At 37.1% G+C, this 20,732-nt stretch overlaps 1 protein-coding gene across 1 annotated transcript in view; it reads right to left on the bottom strand.

Moving 5' to 3' along the window:
• Positions 1–17,709, bottom strand: part of E(bx) (nucleosome-remodeling factor subunit NURF301 E(bx)) — a 693,176-nt gene extending 675,467 nt beyond the window's left edge. The window contains exon 1 of the mRNA XM_090382976.1: positions 15,783–17,709. Within this exon, the coding sequence (XP_090239102.1) occupies positions 15,783–16,886 (1,104 nt within the window). The 5' untranslated portion in view covers positions 16,887–17,709. The remainder of the gene's footprint in view (positions 1–15,782) is intronic.
• Positions 17,710–20,732: the final 3,023 nt, after the last annotated feature.

Below are 20,732 nucleotides of genomic sequence, written 5' to 3'. Positions count from 1 at the left end.
CAAGTCTGGACCATGCCGATAAAAATCAACCCCCTCCATCCCTGACGCAAAAAAAATCTTGTCTTGAGTTAATCTACAAGGCTTTCAGCATACAATCTCTCTTATTGTGGCAGGGCAGAACTGCAGATGCTGACTAATGACAGTTTTTCAAGATGGGCTTTCAAAAAGTCACCAGTTTACATGGAATTAATTTTATTTCCCACATGAATAATAATACTGTCTTTATCCCCTCCACCTTAAAAATTGACAGCAGCTTGTTAATTTTAGCTCCTGGTAGACATAACATGCCCTGGTTCTAGTCCAATACTTATTACAAAAAAATTTATCCATTTCCCTAACAATAAAACTAGGTCCTTTTGAACCACGGCAATCTGCACTTGATAATTTCTCCCAGAGGCCTGAATCAGGAGTACAATCATCTTACAGATCACTAGATACTTGAATCCCTGCAAGTCCTTAGTTTTATTTCTCTCTAAGGCATCCACTTGCTTCCCCTGCAATTTCATCTATCAATGCACCAAGTTTTACTTTTAGATCAGTATACTCCTTACCGAGTGGACAGGAGCGGGAGTGCAGTAGCACACGCTCTTTGAGTAGACCGGGGTTCAAGCCCCTGACTGCTGAATACGATCAATCTGCCAACCCGCACTGGACCAGCATGGCAGATTATGGTCCATTTCCCTCAGCATGAATTGTTGAGGAGGCTTCCATCCTGCAGTGGGTTGATAATGGCTGCAATTTACTTTTTTTTTTTTTTTTTTTACTCCTTACATCTAGGATACACAAGACAATGGGTTGAACTGGGAATGTCTACTAGATTTTGAATGAAATACATGCTGTAGGCTGTACAACTGTTGAGCCCATCAGTGATATCATGATTCCATCTGAATTATGATATAGTTGGATGACGTATTCAAAGTCAACCTTGTAACAACCATTACTGAGATAACAATTCAACTTTCAAAATATTACAGAATTCTATAAAACATTTTAGTTGTTAAATTAAAAAAATATTACAGAAGTTAAGTAGATAACAAAAATTAAGTTGCTATTTAAACTAATTTAAGAATTTAAACTTGCAAAATATAAAAAGAAAATATCTTGCAAGAATTAACTTTATAAAGGTAAGATATTAAAATTCACAAAATAACTTTATAATTTCAAAAATTAACTTTATAAGATCCAGAAATTGTATACAAACTGTTTAAATTTCAAATTATACTATTTTCAAACAAATGTGAAAGTCGTTCAATACTAGGGCACAAGTCACTGTGAAAGAAAGTCAGTCCTTTCTGCTATGAACATTAAGCCAATTACTAGGGAGTTTAAATCTTACAGGCCATAAAAAAGTAAATCATAAACGAGAATAGGACAGTCCTTCAAACTCCACAATCAGATTTCAAAACTAAATAGCATTAGCTATTTTATTTTATAATTATTAAATTACTATATATGATGGCAGTTAAATAGAGTTCCAAAGCACTGAAAAATCATCTAAAATTTTAAGGTCAACTAATATAGCAGATATAAAATCCTAAGTTTCCATGAAAGCTTAGGTTAGAAAGATGTGATTTATACCAATATATTTACAATTTATTGCACGCACGCGCACACACACACAAAGGTTATTTATGTGTATGTAAATGTAAAATTTATGTGTATGTGTCAAAGACACATACCAAAGTAAAAAATCATGGAAAAAATACATCTATAAACCTGTAATTGTAAGATAATTACAAGATATTAAAATATAAGGTTATTATAAGATAACATTAAGGTTTATTAATTAAGCAACAACCATTAACCGACCACATTTCTACAATGTCTAGGGTTGTTACTAACATGGACAGGAAATTGCACTCCTGGACAACTTGAATACTAACTATACGTTCTTCATTCATATACTTTTCACTCTCCAATTAATTTTTTCCCCACACTCTGAACTATTAGTTTATACAAGGGCAGTAGTGTCTATTCCTGTCCTAATTTCTTCTTCAGTTAGCTAAACTGCTATACCATTGCCTGTGACCACAACACATAACACGAACACAAAAATGAGTATATACAGTTAATACTACCATGCACCGTCTTTCAACACGATGCAAGATGGGACACTAGAGTAGACCTACTCAATAACAAAACCCATATATGCAGAAAAATTCTTATTAATAACATACATATATATACCCGTATACATACACGCTACCCCACCATTAACATCTAGACACCCCTCCGTTGATAGGTCACATCCTTCTCAAGCACTCCATGTATCAGACACAGCTATAATATACTTTTAAGCCTTTGAGGAGACAGCTGCACAATTGTGAATTCTAGATGTCAGATTCAATAGTTAACAGACTTCCGTGTGGAATGATAATAGGATGCCACATAAGCAATTGGTCAGTACGTGTTAGTTCAACTGCATTAAAGATTCCTAGGTTGACAACTGGTAATGTCATCTGCAAATTGAAGGGAACTGAAACTGTCACAAAAAGACCTAGAAAACCTCAGAGATGATGGAATGTGACAGGAGAGTCCTGCAAAGAATCATCTGTTTGGAATGCAGGTTGACATTTCCATGGCACACACAGCCCTAAGTGAGATGATTGGGACACATTTCAGCATCAGTACAGCATGCAAGACACTGCGTGATATAGGTTACCATGGTCATACAGCCATTCATAAGCAGCCACTAATCAACCCTACTAATGTAATGCCAGATGCCTTCCAACTTGCTATCTGGTCCACCACTCCTGAACCAATGGAAAGTTATGTTTTGGAGTGATGAGTCATAATACATGATTCACCTAACAGTCATGTCCGAGTATGGCAAACACCTAGAGAAATCTACCTGCATGACCGTATCGTCCTGACAATGAAGTTCTAGATTCCATTCAAAAGAGGGCGGTTAGATTAATTAATGACTCGTCCCTAATAAAGTCTCTCCACTCTTCTCATAGACATTCTGTTTCAGCTGCATGCCTTTTCTATAGATACTTCCATGGGCACTGTTCTTCTGAACTGTCTTCTATAATTTGCTGTCTCTCTCTCTCTTTCAAACCAGTATGAACACGTGCTACAACCAGTCAATATCCTTTTACTGTCCAACTTTAAACTGACAGAACCAAATTTTATTTTTTTTCTCGATTTATTAATTCTACTTCCACTTTCTGGAACAAATTCCCTTCATACATATTTCCTGAATAATGCCAACAAGTATTTTCTTTCATCTTCTCAACCTTCAACTCATGCCCGGTACTAAGTACAATAGGTTCTAATACCTCTCATGCTTGGGGGTATCATATAAGAAAAAAAAAAAAAAAAAAAAAGCTTGGCATCTTGCAGTTGAAGAGTATAAACATAAAATTAACACTAACTTTCAAATCTGATATATTTTTTAGGTCAAATAAGTTTTACAATAATTGGCATATACATATATATATACATAAAATCTATAAATTGTAATGTTTATCCAATTATCTTGTAGGAAAAGATACTTTTTCTAGTAAGAGTAGTTAACAGAGATCCCACATCAGACACACATATGGATATCTTCCATGATGCTGATAAAGCAAATTTCCACACTATCCTGCACCTATCCCGCCTCAATTTACACTTCGGCATTAATGACATTAAGAGTAGAAGATCTGTGGACTTACTTAACAAGTATGGGTCAATGTTGAAAAAAAAAAGTTGTGAGTTAGGGTTAAATTTGAAAGTGTCTGCAATTCTGCTCAGACATGATAAGAGGGAGTATATGATGAGAACCTTGTCAATCAATTTGGCCCAGCAGAGATAGTGCAAGGGGTAGAATTTTTCTCAGCATGGTCTGTGCTTGTTAACAGGAAATATTGTTTCTACAGGGATGGGATACACTTAAATAGAAAGGGTGCAAGAATATTGGCTGATGCTATCGAGGCAGGGTTATGTTATCAGAAAACTGCTAGTTTGGGGGATTCACAAACTAATAGATTAACAGTAGCCACAGGCAGAGGTGAAAGTGATTGTTGCAATGCTTCCATTGGAATGAGCAGCAGCCTGCGAAGTGGAGTACTGGGGATTTCAAGAGCTGCCGGGAGAAATCATGGAACAAGTAAATATATGGGTTGTGTTAGGGTAGCTAAGGGTAAGAATAAGTGTATATATAGTTGTATGAACACCAATGCTAGGAGTATAGTAAATAAATTTGATGAATTTGAAGTGCTGGTCAAGACATCAAAAGCGGATACTGTTGGGATATCAGATATGTGATGTCACATGGATATAAGCAGTGCAGAATTAGAATTTGGAAATTACAATGTGTACAGAAAGGATAGACTGGACATGAAGGGAGGAGGGATTATGCTGTTAGTTAAGAAACACATAAAATCTAAGGAAGTGCATCCAGTTGATATTGGTGGACAGTGCAATGTTGAGTCAGTGTGGTATGACATAAGCAATGGGAAAGGGAAAATGAGAGTAGGTGTATGTTATAGGCCTAATAAATCTGATGAGTATAATGAGCAATTGTGCAGAGAAATAGAGTGAGCCAGAAACATGTGGGTTGGTCACTCACACACTAGCAAAACTTTTGTTAATTTATTGGACGACTGTTTTCTACAGCAACATGTTTGAGAGACAACCAGAGGGAGTAATACTCTTGATCTGATTATCAGCAGTGATTCTTCATGCGTTAAGAATCTGCAGATAAAGGAACCACTAGGTACCACTGATCACAGTGTATTGATGTGGGATCAAGGGTAAGGGGAAGGGTTTTTGCTTTCGTAAAGGTGACTACAATGGTCTCAGAGAGGTTTTAAATTCCATACAGTAGGATCAACTGATGATGTTACCAATGGTGAATTCTAAATGGGAAGCCTTCAGGGACTTAATCATGGAGGGTACTAGGCTTTTCATACCAACTAAGAAATACTGTTCAAGTTTAGGCCTAAATGGATATCAGATGAATTAATGCGGCTCGTGGAAATGGAGAAGAAAATGCATGGGATGCATATAAATTATCAGGTGGCATAAAAGCCTATGGCAGATATAAGTTAGTCTGTAATCAAGTCACAAAGGAGGTTAGGTTGGCGACAGGGAATTACGAGAAATCTTTGGCAAAGGATGCAAAGATAAACAGCAGAGTTCTTTACTTATGTAAACTCTAGAAAGAAAGGGATGAATCAGATTGGTCCACTTAACGTAAGATGGTCTGACTACTGATGATCATGCTCAGGTAGCTGATAAATTGAATGAGTATTTAGCATCTACACTCACACATGAGGAGTTATTCAAGAGGGGAATGGCAGAAGTTTATCAAACTTTAACAGGGAGCTAAGTAATTTTGTAATAACTGAGAGCAAAGTGGAGGAGAAATTGTTGAAGAAAAACATAAGGAAGGCACCTGGGGTAGATGGGATCTATCCAGTTATATTAGAGGAAGCAAGGAAAGTAAACAAACCCTTAGCCATAATTTTGAAAGCTTCCTTGGACTTAGGGGAGCTCCCCATGGACTGGAGATGTGCGTGTCCCTAATTCACAAAGGGGGATCAAAGGGTGACACTGGTAATTACAGACCTGTTAGTCTAACTTCTGTTCCAGGAAAAATAATGGAGTCACTGGTTAAGGAAGCGATGCAGGATCATCTAGACAAGACTGCAGCTATAGCTCAGACACAGCATGGGTTTGTTAGGGGGAAGTCTTGTCTGACAAATTTTATTGGATACTATGATGTGGTCACAAAGGAACTGGATGCAAAGAATAATTTTGATATCACATACTTGGATTTCAGGAAAGCTTTTGATACTGTGGCACACAGAAGATTACCGTCCAAATTGGAACAGTATGGCTATGGCATTAAGGGCAAGTTGTTATAATGGATAAAAGGATGGTTGATTGGGAGAAGACAGAGAGGACACTGTCTTCTCCCAATCAACGGACACTGCTCTTCGTGGAGTAATGTTATTGGTGGAGCCCCCCAGGGTTCGGCTCATTGTTGTTTTCAGTATTTATCAATGTTATTGATGAAAGTGTATCATGATTAATGTCTAAGTTTGCAGACGATACAAAGGTTGGCAGGGTTGTTAATGACAGTGATAATACGCTACTGCAACAGGATCTGGAAAAGTTGAGCAGATAGGCTGAGAGGTGGCAACTGAAGTTTACCATTGACAAGTACTGCATATAGGTAGCAGTAACCCCAGAGTAAATATCAACTGGGTGGTACTACACTCAGAGTAGTGGAGAAAAGGAAATAGCGGTAATTGTACAGTCAGATATGAAGTTTTCTGAGCAGTGCAGTCAGGCTGCAAGATTAGCTCATGGTGTCTTGTCAATGATATACAGAAATTTTGCTTGCAGGGATAAAGAGGTGATTGTTCCCTTGTATAAGGCAATGGGTCAAGCCACACCTTGAGTACTGTATACAGGTCTAGAGGCCTCATTTTAGGAAATGAATACAGAGGAGGGCAACGAGATTGGTGAGGAGAACAAAGGGCTGGTGTTACCAAGAAAGGCTTAAGTTCTGCAAATTGCAGTTTCTGAAGACTAGGCACCTGCGAGGTGATCTAATTGAGATGTATAAGGCCTTGTTATCCCACATCTACAAGTTGTTCACAAGGGTCATTACTAACAGATTAGAAAGAATACTTGATGAGAATCAACCAAAAGAGCAAGCTGGCTTTAGGACAGGATTCTCAACTATGGATCACCTTCACGTAATATCACAGCTAATGGAGAAAGCAAATGAATATAAAACACCATTATGCCTGGCTTTTGCGGATTATGAAAAGGCATTTGACTCCATAAGGCAATGTTTCGGGCACTAGAAAGACAAGGCATAGATATCCCACATATTATGATTTTGAAAAAATATATGAGAGTGCTACCTTCTTTATTAGACTAGACAAAGACAGTAGGAAATTTAAAATTGAGAAAGGAGTTTGACAAGGAGACACAATATCTTCAAAGCTGTTTACTGTTGCCCTTGAGGAAGCTTTCAGAAGATTAGACTGGTTGCAGAAAGGAGTCAATGTGAAAGGAGAGTACCTAAACCATTTACGATTTGCAGATGACATTGTAATCATAAGCCACGATCCCAAAGAATTAGAGGAAATCTTAATCGGTTATGCACAGTTAGTAAGGATTTAGGACTAAAGTTGAATATGGCTAAAACAAAAGTAATGATGAACAAGTATGCCACAGAAAGGGAAATAATGATTGAAGAAGCAGTAATTGAAAAGGTGGAGTCATATACTTATCTGGGACAAGTTATTAGCTGTAATAATGATAAATGGCTGGAAGTCAAGAGAAGAATAAATTTTGGATGGATAGCATTCAGGAAATATAGTCACATACTGAAGAGCAATATCCCAGTTTGTCTGAAACGTAAAATAATGAACCAATGTATACTCCCCACCATGACTTATGGAAGTGAAACTTGGGCACTCACCAAAAGAATGGAAGAGAAGCTGAGAACTACACAGTGAAGAATGGAACGAATTACATTGGGAATCAGACTGTTAGATAAGAAGAGAAACACGTGGATTAGGAAGCAAACTCAAGTAAAGGACATTCTTATCAAAACTAAAGAACTAAAATGGTCTTGGGCAGGACACAGCTCGAAGACATGATGACAGATGGACTAAAAAAATAACAGAATGGTACCCAAGAGGAGCTAGAAGAAATCCTGGAAGACAAAGGCAGAGATGGATAGATGAAATTCATGAGTTTGTGGGTAGTAAATGGATGGCCAGTGCTCAAAACAGAAGGAACTAGAAAGTTGCTGGAGAGGCCTTCATCCTGCAGTGGATTGAAAATGGCTGATGATGATGATGAAGGCCTTGAATGGATTGAGCAAGCTCAATGCTAATGTAATTCTTCCTCTTGCTCAGATTACTCACCTGGGGGGACATAAATTCAAAGTGAGAAAGGACAATTGTAGAATAGATTGTGTGGAGATTCACCTTTAGCCGGCAGGTAGTTGATAGTTGGAACAAACTTCCATCCGTTGTAGTGGGGTTAGTAACTTAAGTTCAAGGCAGAACTAGACAAACATTTGGAGTGAATGGATGGATGAAATGGGAAGGGTGTTTTTTTTTTTTTTTTTTTTTTGGCTAATGATATATAATCTTGCTTTCTTGCATCATATGTGCTACTAATGCTAATGCTAATTTAAATTTATGCACCCTTTTGAGTGTTAACTGAGCAGGAGTAAGGATGCCAACACAAATTAGCTTACTCAATCAAACAAATATGTCAATCAGACCCAATTACAGGATACTACAATTAGCAAAACTGAAGTCTTCAATTGTAAGAGTATCCTTTTGTTTCCTCTCACTAATTTCATCGCTGTTCTCTCTACCGATTCCAACAGATTCACATGCTTCCTAAAATAAGGCCTACAGACCTGTATGAGTATTCAAGATGTGGCCTAACCATTGTCTTATACAACATGATAATCACCTCCTTATCCCTACTGGCAAAATTCCTGTGTACCATTGACAAAACCACTATTTGCACTATTAGAAGTTCATGTTTGGGTACACAATCATCCATAGGTCTCTTTCTTTTTCTGCTACTTTGGGTGAGGTATCACATAGTTGGTACTTTATCCAGACATTAAATGTTACCCATATAGAACGATTTGCATTTGTCAAACTTCAGCTGCCACTTCTCAGCCTAGCTTTTTTTTCTGAATCTTGTTGTGGCAGCACACCCCGACTGCTATCATTAATCAACCTGCCAACCTTTTGTATCATTCTCAAATTTAGACATTAAACCTGATAGGCATTCATCAATATCAGTAATAAATATTGAAAACAATGGGTCCAGCACTAAACCCTGAGAGGCACAACTAATAACATTAGTCCAAGAAGAGCAGTGCAACCACCAGCCGACTTAATCAACCATTTATCCATACCAGTAACTTGACCTTAACTCCACACTTCTTCAATTTTTACAGCAGTCTTTTATGTGCAACAGTATCAAAAGCTTTTCTGAAAGCCCAAGTACAAAAACTCCCCGACTTACGTAATACTCAACTTACACAAACTTGACTTTACGTAAGTTTTTGCCGGCTGGTGCAAACTGGAAAAAATATGGAAATGCATTTGGCATCTGTAGGGATAAATGGAGGTATTGTGAAAATATCGTAATGTGAATCCAATAACATATTGTTTTTTTTTTTTCGTTTTTTTTTTGGAATTCGTTCCAAGTCCTTGGAAGTTAAAAATTTTGCTATATTACTAAGCTATTTATCTCTCTAAAAGGTCAATTTTATAATGGAAATAGCACTACACTTTCATTATCTTATGTTCTGTTATAAGAATCAATTTTGAATGCCTTTGCAACATTTTTCTAAAGGACATTTCTGGAGGTCACGACCAAAAAACAATAAAAACAATTTGCACTTTCCAGTTTATGGGGCTTTTCTGTTAGCGCAATCTATTATACATACAGATAGTAAACGCGATCTTATTGCATTTGCAATAATCCCGATAACTGGAATTCTGTGGGTTTTTACGTTACAGTATTATGGCGAAATGTGTTCCTCTTCGCTCAAATCTTCACTCTTCATTCCTATTTACGTATTACAATGATGAAGGGAAGGGGACCAACAGAAAGAGCAAGTGCTAGCACTGCCAGGAAACAAAACAAAATTTATTTAGAAATGAAGATGAAAATGATTAAGAAGTATGAAGCAGGACAAAGTTTGTCATCTATTGCAAGGGAATTAGGTCTCGCGGCTTCAACAGTGAATACCATTTTAAAGAACAGTGAACGTATAAAAGAACATATCAAAGGATCACGCACTTAAGATCAACAGTGTTCAAGTGCTATATCGAAGATGGAACAGCTATTAATAGTATGGGTGGAAAATCAGATTCAGAAGCAAGTGCCCCTGAGTCCAATGGCCATTTAAGCAAAACATACATTGCCAAAGAGGGAAAGACAATGCCAGGTTTCAAAAGATAGGGCCACGCTCTTGCTTGGAGCTAATGCAATGGGAGATTACAGATTAATACCACTGCTTGCGCACCATTCTGGAAACCCTCATTCATTTAAGGGCATCAATAAAGCCACCCAACCTGTGCATATCCGATTGAACAAGAGAGCATGGATAATAATATCTGAGGGTTGGTTTAAATGCTGCTTCATTCCCGAGGTTGAAAAATATTGTAAATAAAACAATGTTCCTTTCAAGATTTTGCTTCTACTAAATAATGCTCTTGGACATCCTACGCATCTAGATGATTTCAATTTGAACGCGAGAGTCATATTTCTACCGCCAAACACGACTTCACTCGTCCAACCTATGGATCAGAGTGTTATTTCGAATTAAAAAGCATACTATTTATGCACAACATTTGCTCAGGCATTGTCTGCAGTAGAGGGTGAGAAAAACTTTACGTTAAGAGACTTTAGGAAATCTTACAATATTTACCACGCCATCTTAAACATTAATAAGGCCTGGGCAGAAATTACTATAAGTTGTTTAAATGGTGCACGGAAGAAAATATCCAGGCATGTAAAAGGCTTAAAAGGGTTTGAAAAAGACAAATCATATGAAGAGATTACAAATAAGATTGTAAAGGTTGCAGAGCTATTTCAGTTGGAGGTTGTTGCCAAAGACGTGGAGGAGTTAATAGAGGAAGAAGAGAAGGAATTATCTAATGAAGAACTTATTGACTTGAAGGAACTAATAGTGAAAAAAGAAAATGCTGACGAAGCTCAGATGAACCAAATGAGGAGCCAAGATGCTTCATCACCAGAGAGAGAAAGATGGCAATGGCATTTTACCAGTGATAATGGAGTCACTGGTTAAAGATGCATTGCAGGATCATCTAGACAAGACTGCAGCAATAATTCAGACACAGCATGGGTTTGTTAAGGGAAAGTCTTGTCTGACAAATTTGATAGGATATTATGATGTGGTTACAAAGGAACTGGATGCAAAAAATAATTTTGATATCATATATTTGGATTTCAGGAAAGCTTTTGACACTGTTGCACATAGAAGACTATTGTACAAATTGGAGCAGAATGGTATTAAGGGTAAGTTGCTACAATGGATAAAAGGATGGTTAAGTGGGAGAAGACAGGGGTGGTAATCAATGGGTGCTGCTCTTCTTGGACTAATGTTATTAGTGGAGTCCCACAGGGTTCGGTGTTAGGTCCACTGTTCTTTTGTATATTTATCAATGATATTGATGAAGGTATATCAAGCTTAATGTCGAAGTTTGCAGATGATACAAAGGTTGGCAGGGTTGTTAATGGCAGTATACTGCAACAGGATCTAGAAAAGCTGGAAAGATGGGCTGAGAAGTGACAGCTGAAGTGTAACATTAACAAATGCAAAGTACTGCATATGAGTAGCAGTAACCCCAGAGAAATGTACCAACTGTGTGGTATTACACTCGGGATTGTGGAGAATGAAAAAGATCTGGGGATAATTATGCAGTCAGATATGAAGTTTTTTGAGCAGTGCAGACAGGCTGCCAGATCAGCTTGTGGGGTCTTGTCAATGATATACAGGAATTTTGCTAGCAGGGATAAGGAGGTAGCAATAGTCAGGACACACCTTGAGTACTGCATACAGGTCTGGTTATCTAATGTTAGGAAGGATGTCCAGTTGCCAGAATGAGTACAGAGAAGGCCAACAAGATTAGTGAGGAGAACGAATGGATTCTCTTACCAAGAAAGGATTAAGTTCTGCAAATTGCAGCATCTGGAGACTAGGCACCTGCAAGGTGATCTGATTGAGGTGTATAAGGCCTTTTTGAGCAGGCTCAATACTGATGGGGTTCTTCCTCTTGTCCAGATTACAAACCTAAGGAGACTTAACTTAAATTGAGGAAAGACAGTTGTAGAATAAATGTGCAGAAATTTGCCTTTAGCCAGCGGGTAGTTGATTGCTGGAAATTCCATCTGTCATTGTGGAAGTCGATAACTTAAATAAATTCAAGGAAGAACTGGACAAACTTTTGAAGTGAATGGAGGGGTGAAACGGGAAGTTTTTTTTTTTTTGGTTGATGCTGTTTAACTTGCTTTCTTGCATCCTATGCCTCTATTAATGCTAATGCTAAAATTCTCTATTATAAGAAAATCTGATTTACTGGCATACTCTCTATCTCTACTGTTGTTTGTTACACTCATCAGGGTCATTAGGCATATAATAGACTAGACCCTACTACTACTACTACTCTCATTTTTGTTTTACCAGTGCTCATGTCACAACAAATGGACCTAATATTGCACTGGCTCTCCATGTTGAACGAGTGCACTGCCTTAGATTCCATGTGCTTCTTAACTAAGAGCACAACTCTTCTCCCACTTCCTGACCTGGCTGTTCACTGTATACTCCCCATATTCAAATTCTTTACTGCTTATGTTTGAGTGATACTATGCCTATGATAATCCTACAATGTTCAAGTTTGATTACTTAATAAGTAATGTAATTAAAATTCATCAAATTTGTTCCTATGTCCCTAGCATTAGTGTGCACACAAGTATACATGCACCTGTTTTTACTGTCAATAATCCTAATATAGCCCATAAATTTGCTTGTTCTACAAGGATCCCACCAGGCCTTGTACTACCAAACATCTTGCTTTCCAGGCTACTGCACATACTAAAAGAAGAAGTGCAAAAATAACTTATATCTGTGCACGAGTTGCTATTAATTTATTAGTCTATGATATCTGTGATATCTATTAATCTACGATATCTGTATCTACCCAGACTAGCACTTTTCCTTCCCCAACCTAACACTGCCTCAATAGCATCAGCAAATATTCTTACATCTATTTAAGCATATCCTATCTCTGCAAAAACAATCTCTCCTGTTAACAAACACAGAGCCTACCCCCATGAGCCTTGCATTGTCTCTCCAGAGCTGAACTGTTTAACAAGGTTCTCATATACTTCCTCCTACAGTGTCTGGACAGAATTGCAGACACTTTAAAATTTAATCCTAACTCAACTTTTTCTCAAATTTGCCCTATGAAGTTCTCAGATCTCTTACTCTTAACATCATTAGTGGCAACATATACAACAGTATCATATTTCATGCCCTTCAAAAAATATCTACTCTGCAACATCTTCATCCTTTGCTGTTGGCAGATATACCTTATTCCACCTATCCTTTCTGTGCAATATATTTCCCATTTCCCTGACAATATTCACCAGCAATAGCTATTTAAGTTATTCCAACTATCACAAACAATCAATGGGCTTCGACAAATTTTTTATGTTTTTATTTTTATTAATAACAAGATACACAACAGGTAACCATTAACAGTGTATTTGAGAGCAGAACAATGAACAGAGTTGATAACAATAATAAGAAATCCAACAGGAAGATAAACATTGATATAGATTCAAACATTAAAATTATATGTACAAAAGAGGAATGCATTAAGTTAAGTTACCAGTAAAACAAATAATAAATTAATTAATTAGGGAATAGAAAAATGATAAAACAAATAATAATAATAAACTACAATAATTAGATGAGAGCTAGTCACTCTGCAGTTCAAGAGAAGAGGCAAACTTGTGAATGGAGTTCAACAGTGATTGGGAGTTGTCAAAAAAGTTAATGAGAGAGTTATTTGCCGATTTTCTGATCCTGCTCAGTGGGCTGAACTTCATAAAGTCAGTGGTAGCAGAGTCAAGGCGAAACAGCATAAGATTTCTGACTTGTCTACAAGGAGCATTGAAATTGATTTTACTAAGGATATTGGATGCTTCATAAGTGATTACTTTGGCTAGAAGGGTGATGTCAGCAATAACTCTTCTAGTGCACAGAGGGCTCAGATGAAAGTAATCACACAGCAATTCATAGTATACTGAGTGATAAAATAGAGGATTATGGAATGTAAGGTAATGGACAAAATTTTTTTTTGGGCTGTTTCAATTTTGTTAAATAAAGTCTTTGTGTGAGGATTCCAGATGGGTGAGCTGAATTTAAGGATTGGCAGTACAAAAGTTTTACAAAGGATAATAGCATACCTGTAGTTTTTGAACTTGTAGGTATTCCGTTTGATAAATCCCAGTGTTTTGAATGTTTTGCTGGTGATTTTAAAGACATGAGCATCAAATTTAGCACTGCTGGAGAAGAGAATCCCCAAGCAGTTAACTTGGTCACACCTTTTGATGATCACAGAGTTAATGGTGTATTCCATATTTATTAGTTGTGGAGATCTGCAAGATGAGAAAGATTACTCTGCACTTCGAGGCCATTCAGAGATAGCCACAGAGAGAATTTATTGAGGGAGCATTGAAGCTGTTGAGAATCCGTAATCTCCTTCACTGCCAAGTAGATCTTAAGATAATCTGCATAGAGAGCAACTTGAAAACTGAACATTGGAGGTGCGGATGAATGAAGGAAGATCATTTATAAAAACAATGAAAAGTAGGGGACCTAGGGTGGAGCCTTGAGGTACTCCCACCAAGTGGTATAAAATGGTCCGAACCCACTGATAACGCTCATGGAACAATGCACAATATAGCTCCATAGCCGTGAGAGCAAAGGGTCACGGATACCATATAGCTTAAGTTTTTCCAGAAGTTGTTCGTATGAGACTTTATAAAATGCCTTAGATATATCTGTGTAAACTGCATCAACTTAAAAAGGTGGGTATCAAGAACTTCAGAAACCATGTTGATTCAGATCAGTGAAAGGACTGAAGAATTGGAAGAGATGTTTGTGTACTACTGCTGTTACAATTATATCATGTAAATTAAGTATATATAATACTGTAAATGAAAAGTTTATTATATTAAACTAAGCTTTCTACAGAAATAAAATTGAAATTAATCTTTATCATATAAAATGAAATATTTGATATTCAAGTTTATTCATGAGCATAATTATGAATAAATTCTCTATTAACAATTTTTTTTTTATTTATATCATACCATTAGTATAAAATTTCAGTATTTCTGTCTGTAACGTTTGTAATACATTTAATGAATTTTTTCTTTTTTTTTTTTTTTACCCTTCAAATTCACAAGTTTATGGTATTTACAAAATCTGTAAGTTAATAACAATGTAAACTGACTAATCGATTTTATATTTTTATTAATCTTACTGGTAGCCTACTGATTTAGTAAATGAGCAGACTTTTTAATGAAGCACCCATCAAGGTTCGTAAGTATGCAATCACAAAAAGTATATTGATAAAAAGTATATCGTAAGTTGCAATATATTTGCTTTTAAGAAAAATTAGCTATTTTCAATCATTTCAAATTTTATCCAAACTGTGCTAAATATCCAACAAGTCTTTTCAAGAGTGTTTCACTCCTACTAAACTAATTATATACGAATCATAAACACATAAGTATCTCACCTTTAAATTCTCAGCATGTTGACAATTTGGTGCAGCTTCTATTATTTTAAGTGCTTACTCATGTTTCAAAGATATGCATCAATTTTTTTTTTTACCTTTGGACACTTTTCAAAATTATTATATAAAATTCTTTATATCAATAATTATTTTCATATAAGCGAGAAAACTAAAACATCTCAAACTATTCAACATTGCACTTAAGGGGAGGGGGAAAAAAAAAAGAGCAAATATTGCATCTTGGGCTATCCATACATGGTGAACTGAGAAAGGAATAACACCTATTTTTATATTAATTTATGCTGGTACATCACAGTTACATTAGATCACTGTTAAAGAAACAGTAACAATAAAAAAAATAATAATAAATAAAAATTATAATTCCGATCAAAATTGTATGGTCCTTTAAGTGGACTTATTATAAAACTTTTATGACCTCAAAAATAAAATGCTTACCTGATTTGTTTTACACACGCTACATATCCAGTCCTCTGTTGGAACCTCTTGTAATGGAGGATCAAGGCACCCAAGGTGATATACAGCTGGGCAGGAGTCACAGCAAAGCAAGTCGCCAAGTTTATGACAAACACGGCAATGATCATCGTGTAATATATTACCTTCATTGGTTATGTTGTCCCTTGCATGTGCAGTAGCCAAAAAATTGTCACACAGAAACTGTAGTACTTTCAATTTATTTTCCACAGTTGTAAAAGGATATTCTATATTTTCTGATAAATTTAAAACACTATAATATTCCGGATCACTTTGTAAGTACATACGTAGTACCGCTGGCCATGTCATACTATCAGTAAAATAAAAGTGAATATTGATGGTATCCCTCAGATCTTGGGGGCCAAAAGTTGTACTACTAGAATCTTCTTCACGAAGAATTGCTTTCAGAAGCATAGTATGTGTCTCAGATAAAAGGGCACACTGTTCATCAGATATCAACGATGTACAAAAATCTTCAAAGCGAAATGGAGTTAACCGCAATATATTTCTGAAGTGTCTCAAGACTTCATAAATTCCAAGGGCTTGCATAAGATATTCTTTGGGTAAAAGTAAATCTTCGGATGATTTGGGAAGGACAAGAAGTGGTATTTCCCTTTCTTGTAAAAAAACAGGTGTTTGAGGTCGACGACTCCATCTTCTTCTCGCAGGCGTGGTACTGGAAATAGTACTAAAGCTGCTTTGAGAGTAAACACTAACATCGTCCGATTCATAACTCGCATCCGATTCATTGGCTTCTTCTTCCTGCTCCTCCTGTTGATACTCACTTTCATTATCACTCGATAGAGTTCCCAAATTGTACTCATCGTCTTCCAAAATATTCTGCAAAAATGTACGTGATTTTTGAGCCTTTTCTCTTAGTCGACTTTTATAATGAACCGATCGCCCAGACGGGCTACCCTCACCTGTTTTAATGGGGGCCGAGGAGCGCGAGCTATGATTACCCGATCCGGCGTACAAATATCGGGGCTTTTTCAATAAATTAAACCTATGCGAAAGAAGTGGTCGTTTCGGCGGCCTTCCCCGACCTCGCCTGCCCCTTGATGACATTATAAATACCCCTTGCAACTTCTGAAATCTCTACCAGTAAAACAACAAATGTTAATTAATTTCACATTTACCTCTGACACATCATTTGTCCCTTGAACTGTCCATGTTGAAAATTTTCGGAAGCCGCCATTGTCGCCATAGGCCTAAATGGTCACGTGACATATAAATGACAACGTCGTTATATTTTCAAAGTTATATGCGGAAACGAAGCGCATATATTCATACATAACTGACGGGAATCCCTCATTATACACAAGTGACACTTTATCATACTTATTTAATATCCTATATATATCCTGTGCGGTAAATATAATCCAACACCGAAATACACCATAGCTTTCGCTTCGGAACCAAACACTACTTCTTGTTAAAATACCAAAGAAACGCTCCCTGCCATTGGACGAATTTCTGCGTCGCCATGACTGCTTCCGTGTAAATATACGTGCTCTTAATAATACTCAAAAATTCCTAATGAAAACCGCTGAATTACACTGAATATCCGGGCACAAAAAATTACCACTTTCCGGTTTATAATCAAAATTAAAGAGTGTCTTCCACGGAACCATACTGCATACACGTTAGCCTCTTCCATTTGTACACCAATCCTAACACGCGTCTCACGTATTCAACCCATTATTCAACCTAAACAATTTGATCGGTTATTCAAAGCTTGGGTTCGAGAGCATTTTGACAACAGAGCAATGTAATCAAATAATCAAAGCAAACAGAATTTACTATCACATTGAACGGATAATGCAATGCTAATAACAGAATCAAATAAATACGGAAAAACCAAAATGGCATACAGTCTTCGGTGTTTGCAATTGCTCAAACCGTAAGGTTAATGGACGTCAACACTGCACTAATGCCCAATTATTAATAAATAAAAATTTTAAAAAAATTCTCATTCAAATAATTAAGAATAAAACAAACTGTAACAAAGCGTGTTACTAATTTCCATATTGATAACTGAAAGATTGACATATTTCCTTTATTGTCCAACTATTCTTTACAATTTGATTATCATCGAATTCACATATTGGCTAATAAACTCAAATACAGAAAACGTACTGGAGCAACCGTGCAGGACAGGTGCCACCGCTTACGGCGACAAATAGTGAAGAAGAAAATTTTATGAGTTACCTAAATGTTGTCAATTAAACATATCCAGTATATTTGGATTACAGCAGAAGAATTAAAGAGTTTGGACAGCGCAAGGCAGAACATAATTACTAACAATATACCAGAGCAATTTGGTATTGAAAAAGAAAAGAAAAAGTGTATCTCAAAGAGAAAATTCTTTCGACTCAAGATTTCAATTATTTATTTGAAAATAGAATGATCCACATGTTTCATTTATGTAATATAACAAACAATATAAAATTAATTTTAAAAATATATACTTATAACTGATTAAACTAACAAATGAAGTTCTACATTTACCTGTGCAACTCTGAACCATTAGTTTGCAATAAGAGCTGAAAATTCTGGGATCTGGGCCGCGAAATTTTTGGACGATATTCCTGTTCTCCTTTGCAACCATACCAAAACACTGATGTACATGCCGCGGGCAGGCCTGATTGTACGGCAATTTCGCCATTGAATAAGAACTATAATAGTAACTAGTATTAGTATTAGTATTACCATTACTAGTGGCAAATGATCAGTGTCGGACGAAGGTATTTCTGCACCCCGGACAGAATGATTGTTCGGCGCCCTTTTTATATATTTTTTCCTAATTGTTCTTGTTTTTGATGCCCCTTAAAGAATAGCACCCAGGGCAAGGACCCTGCTAGCTCGTACTGGTCTGCGCGTGTAGTACAGTGGTATCGTCACTGGGTGAAAAAGGCCTGGGTTCGAAGCCCACTAAAGTTGCGCTTTTTTCACTCTTTAGCTGAGTTAATCAGTCTCAGGCATAGATAGCATATCCCCCCCCCCACAGAAACTGGTGTTTTTTCGTCCAGCAAGACAGGTAAATCGACTAGAGAACACACGCAATTCACAGATACAATTACAGATAACCATAATATCATTTTTTTTTTTTTTTTTTTTTTTTTTTTGGTAGCCCGTGCCTTAATCCAGCACTACAAATGATGCAAGAAAGCAAATTTATACAAAATCAGCCAAAAAAAAAAAAAAAAAAAAAACTTCCCATTTCACCTATCCATTCTCTTCGATAGTCTGTCCAGGTCTTCAGGAGCTCACATCTGGCGAATTTGGGCTTGGCACTCACCCAGGGTTCAGAGCTGGATATCATCCTTCTTCGTTTTCTTGATGATTCCCTTCTCTCGAGCCGAGTTTAAAAGCCAGAAATCCAAAGCGATCAAATCGTACTTTGACAGGACCAGGTGCACCGGAAAGTCCCATATAAGTAGGCTGACCATTTTCAACGGGACAGTGCCATTCTTTGTTTTTTTTTTTATATGTCCCAGCCGTTCCGTCGTTTTAGTAAAACTATCATTTTTGTCCCGTTTAAAAAAAAAATTATAAAAAACGCTTAAATGTTGGCGCAACATAACCTATAGTCGTCATTATATCATAGGATGGCTGCCATCGGAGGTAGTGGTCGTTCGTGTAACCACAGGTAGAGACGCGTCGATCGATTGCCGAAAATTACTTCTACTGGTGGGTACCACCACGACTAAAAGAGACCGACAATTTTTGTCATAGGCCTTTAACATCAGTTCAACAAAGCGATGCGTGTCAGTAGTTAATCTGTAGTCGACATTTGGGTAGAAGTAACCCCAGAAAAAACGTACCAACTGTGTGGTACTATACTTAAGGTGGTAGAAAATGAAAAAGACCTGGGAGTAATTGTACAGTCAGATATGAAGTTATTTCGATTTCAAGAAAGCTTTTGATACTGTTGCACATGGAAGACTATTGTACAAATTGGAGCAGAATGGTATTAAGGGTAAGTTGCTACAATGGATAAAAGGATGGTTGAGTGGGAGAAGACAGAGGGTGGTAATCAATGGGAGCTGCTTTTCGTGGACTAATGTTTTTAGTGGAGTCCCACAGGGTTCGGCGTTGGGTCCACTGTTGTTTTGTATATTTATCAATGATATCATGAAGGTATATCAGGCTTAGTGTCGAAGTTTGCAGATAATACAAAGGTTGGCAGGGTTGTTAATGACAATAATGGCAGTGTGCTGCTGCAACAGGATCTAGAAAATTTGGGTAGATTGGCTAAGAAGTGGCAACTGAAGTTTAACCTTGACAAATGCAAAATGCTGCATATGGGTAGAAGTAAACCAGAGAAACGTACCAACTGTGCATTACTACACTTAAGGTGGTAGAAAATGAAAAAGATCTGGGAATAATTGTGCAGTCAGATATGAAGTTTTCTGACCAATGCAAACAGGCTGCCAGGGCAGGTCATGGGGTTTTGTCAATGATATATAGGAATTTTGTTAGCAGGGAAAAGGAGGTAATTGTCCCACTGTATAAGGCAATGGTCAGGCCACGCCTTAAGTACTGCGTACAGGCCTGGAGGCCTCATTTTAGGAAGGATGTAGATTTGCTTGAGCGTGTACAGAGAAGGGCAACAAGATTGGTGAGGGGAATGAAGGGACTCTCTAACCAAGAGAGGTTTAAGGTCTGCAAATTGCAGTGGCTGGAGACTAGGCGCCTGCGAGGTGATCTGATTGAGGTGTATAAGGCCTTCAATGGGTTGAGCACGCTGAATTCTGATGGGATCCTTCCACTCGTTCAGATTACGAACCTAAGGGGCCATAAATTCAAATTAAGAAAATACAGATGTAGAATAGATGTGCGGAAATTTGCCTTTAGCCAGCGGGTGGTTAATTGCTGGAACAAACTTCCTTCTGTCGTTGCGGAAGTTGA

Source organism: Mastigoproctus giganteus, chromosome 10 (genome assembly GCF_048544385.1).
Source record: "Mastigoproctus giganteus isolate SK-2022 chromosome 10, ASM4854438v1, whole genome shotgun sequence".
Taxonomy (NCBI): Eukaryota; Metazoa; Arthropoda; class Arachnida; order Uropygi; family Thelyphonidae; genus Mastigoproctus; species Mastigoproctus giganteus.
Note: the sequence above shows the minus strand (reverse complement) of the source record. Positions and strands in the feature narration are given on the sequence as shown.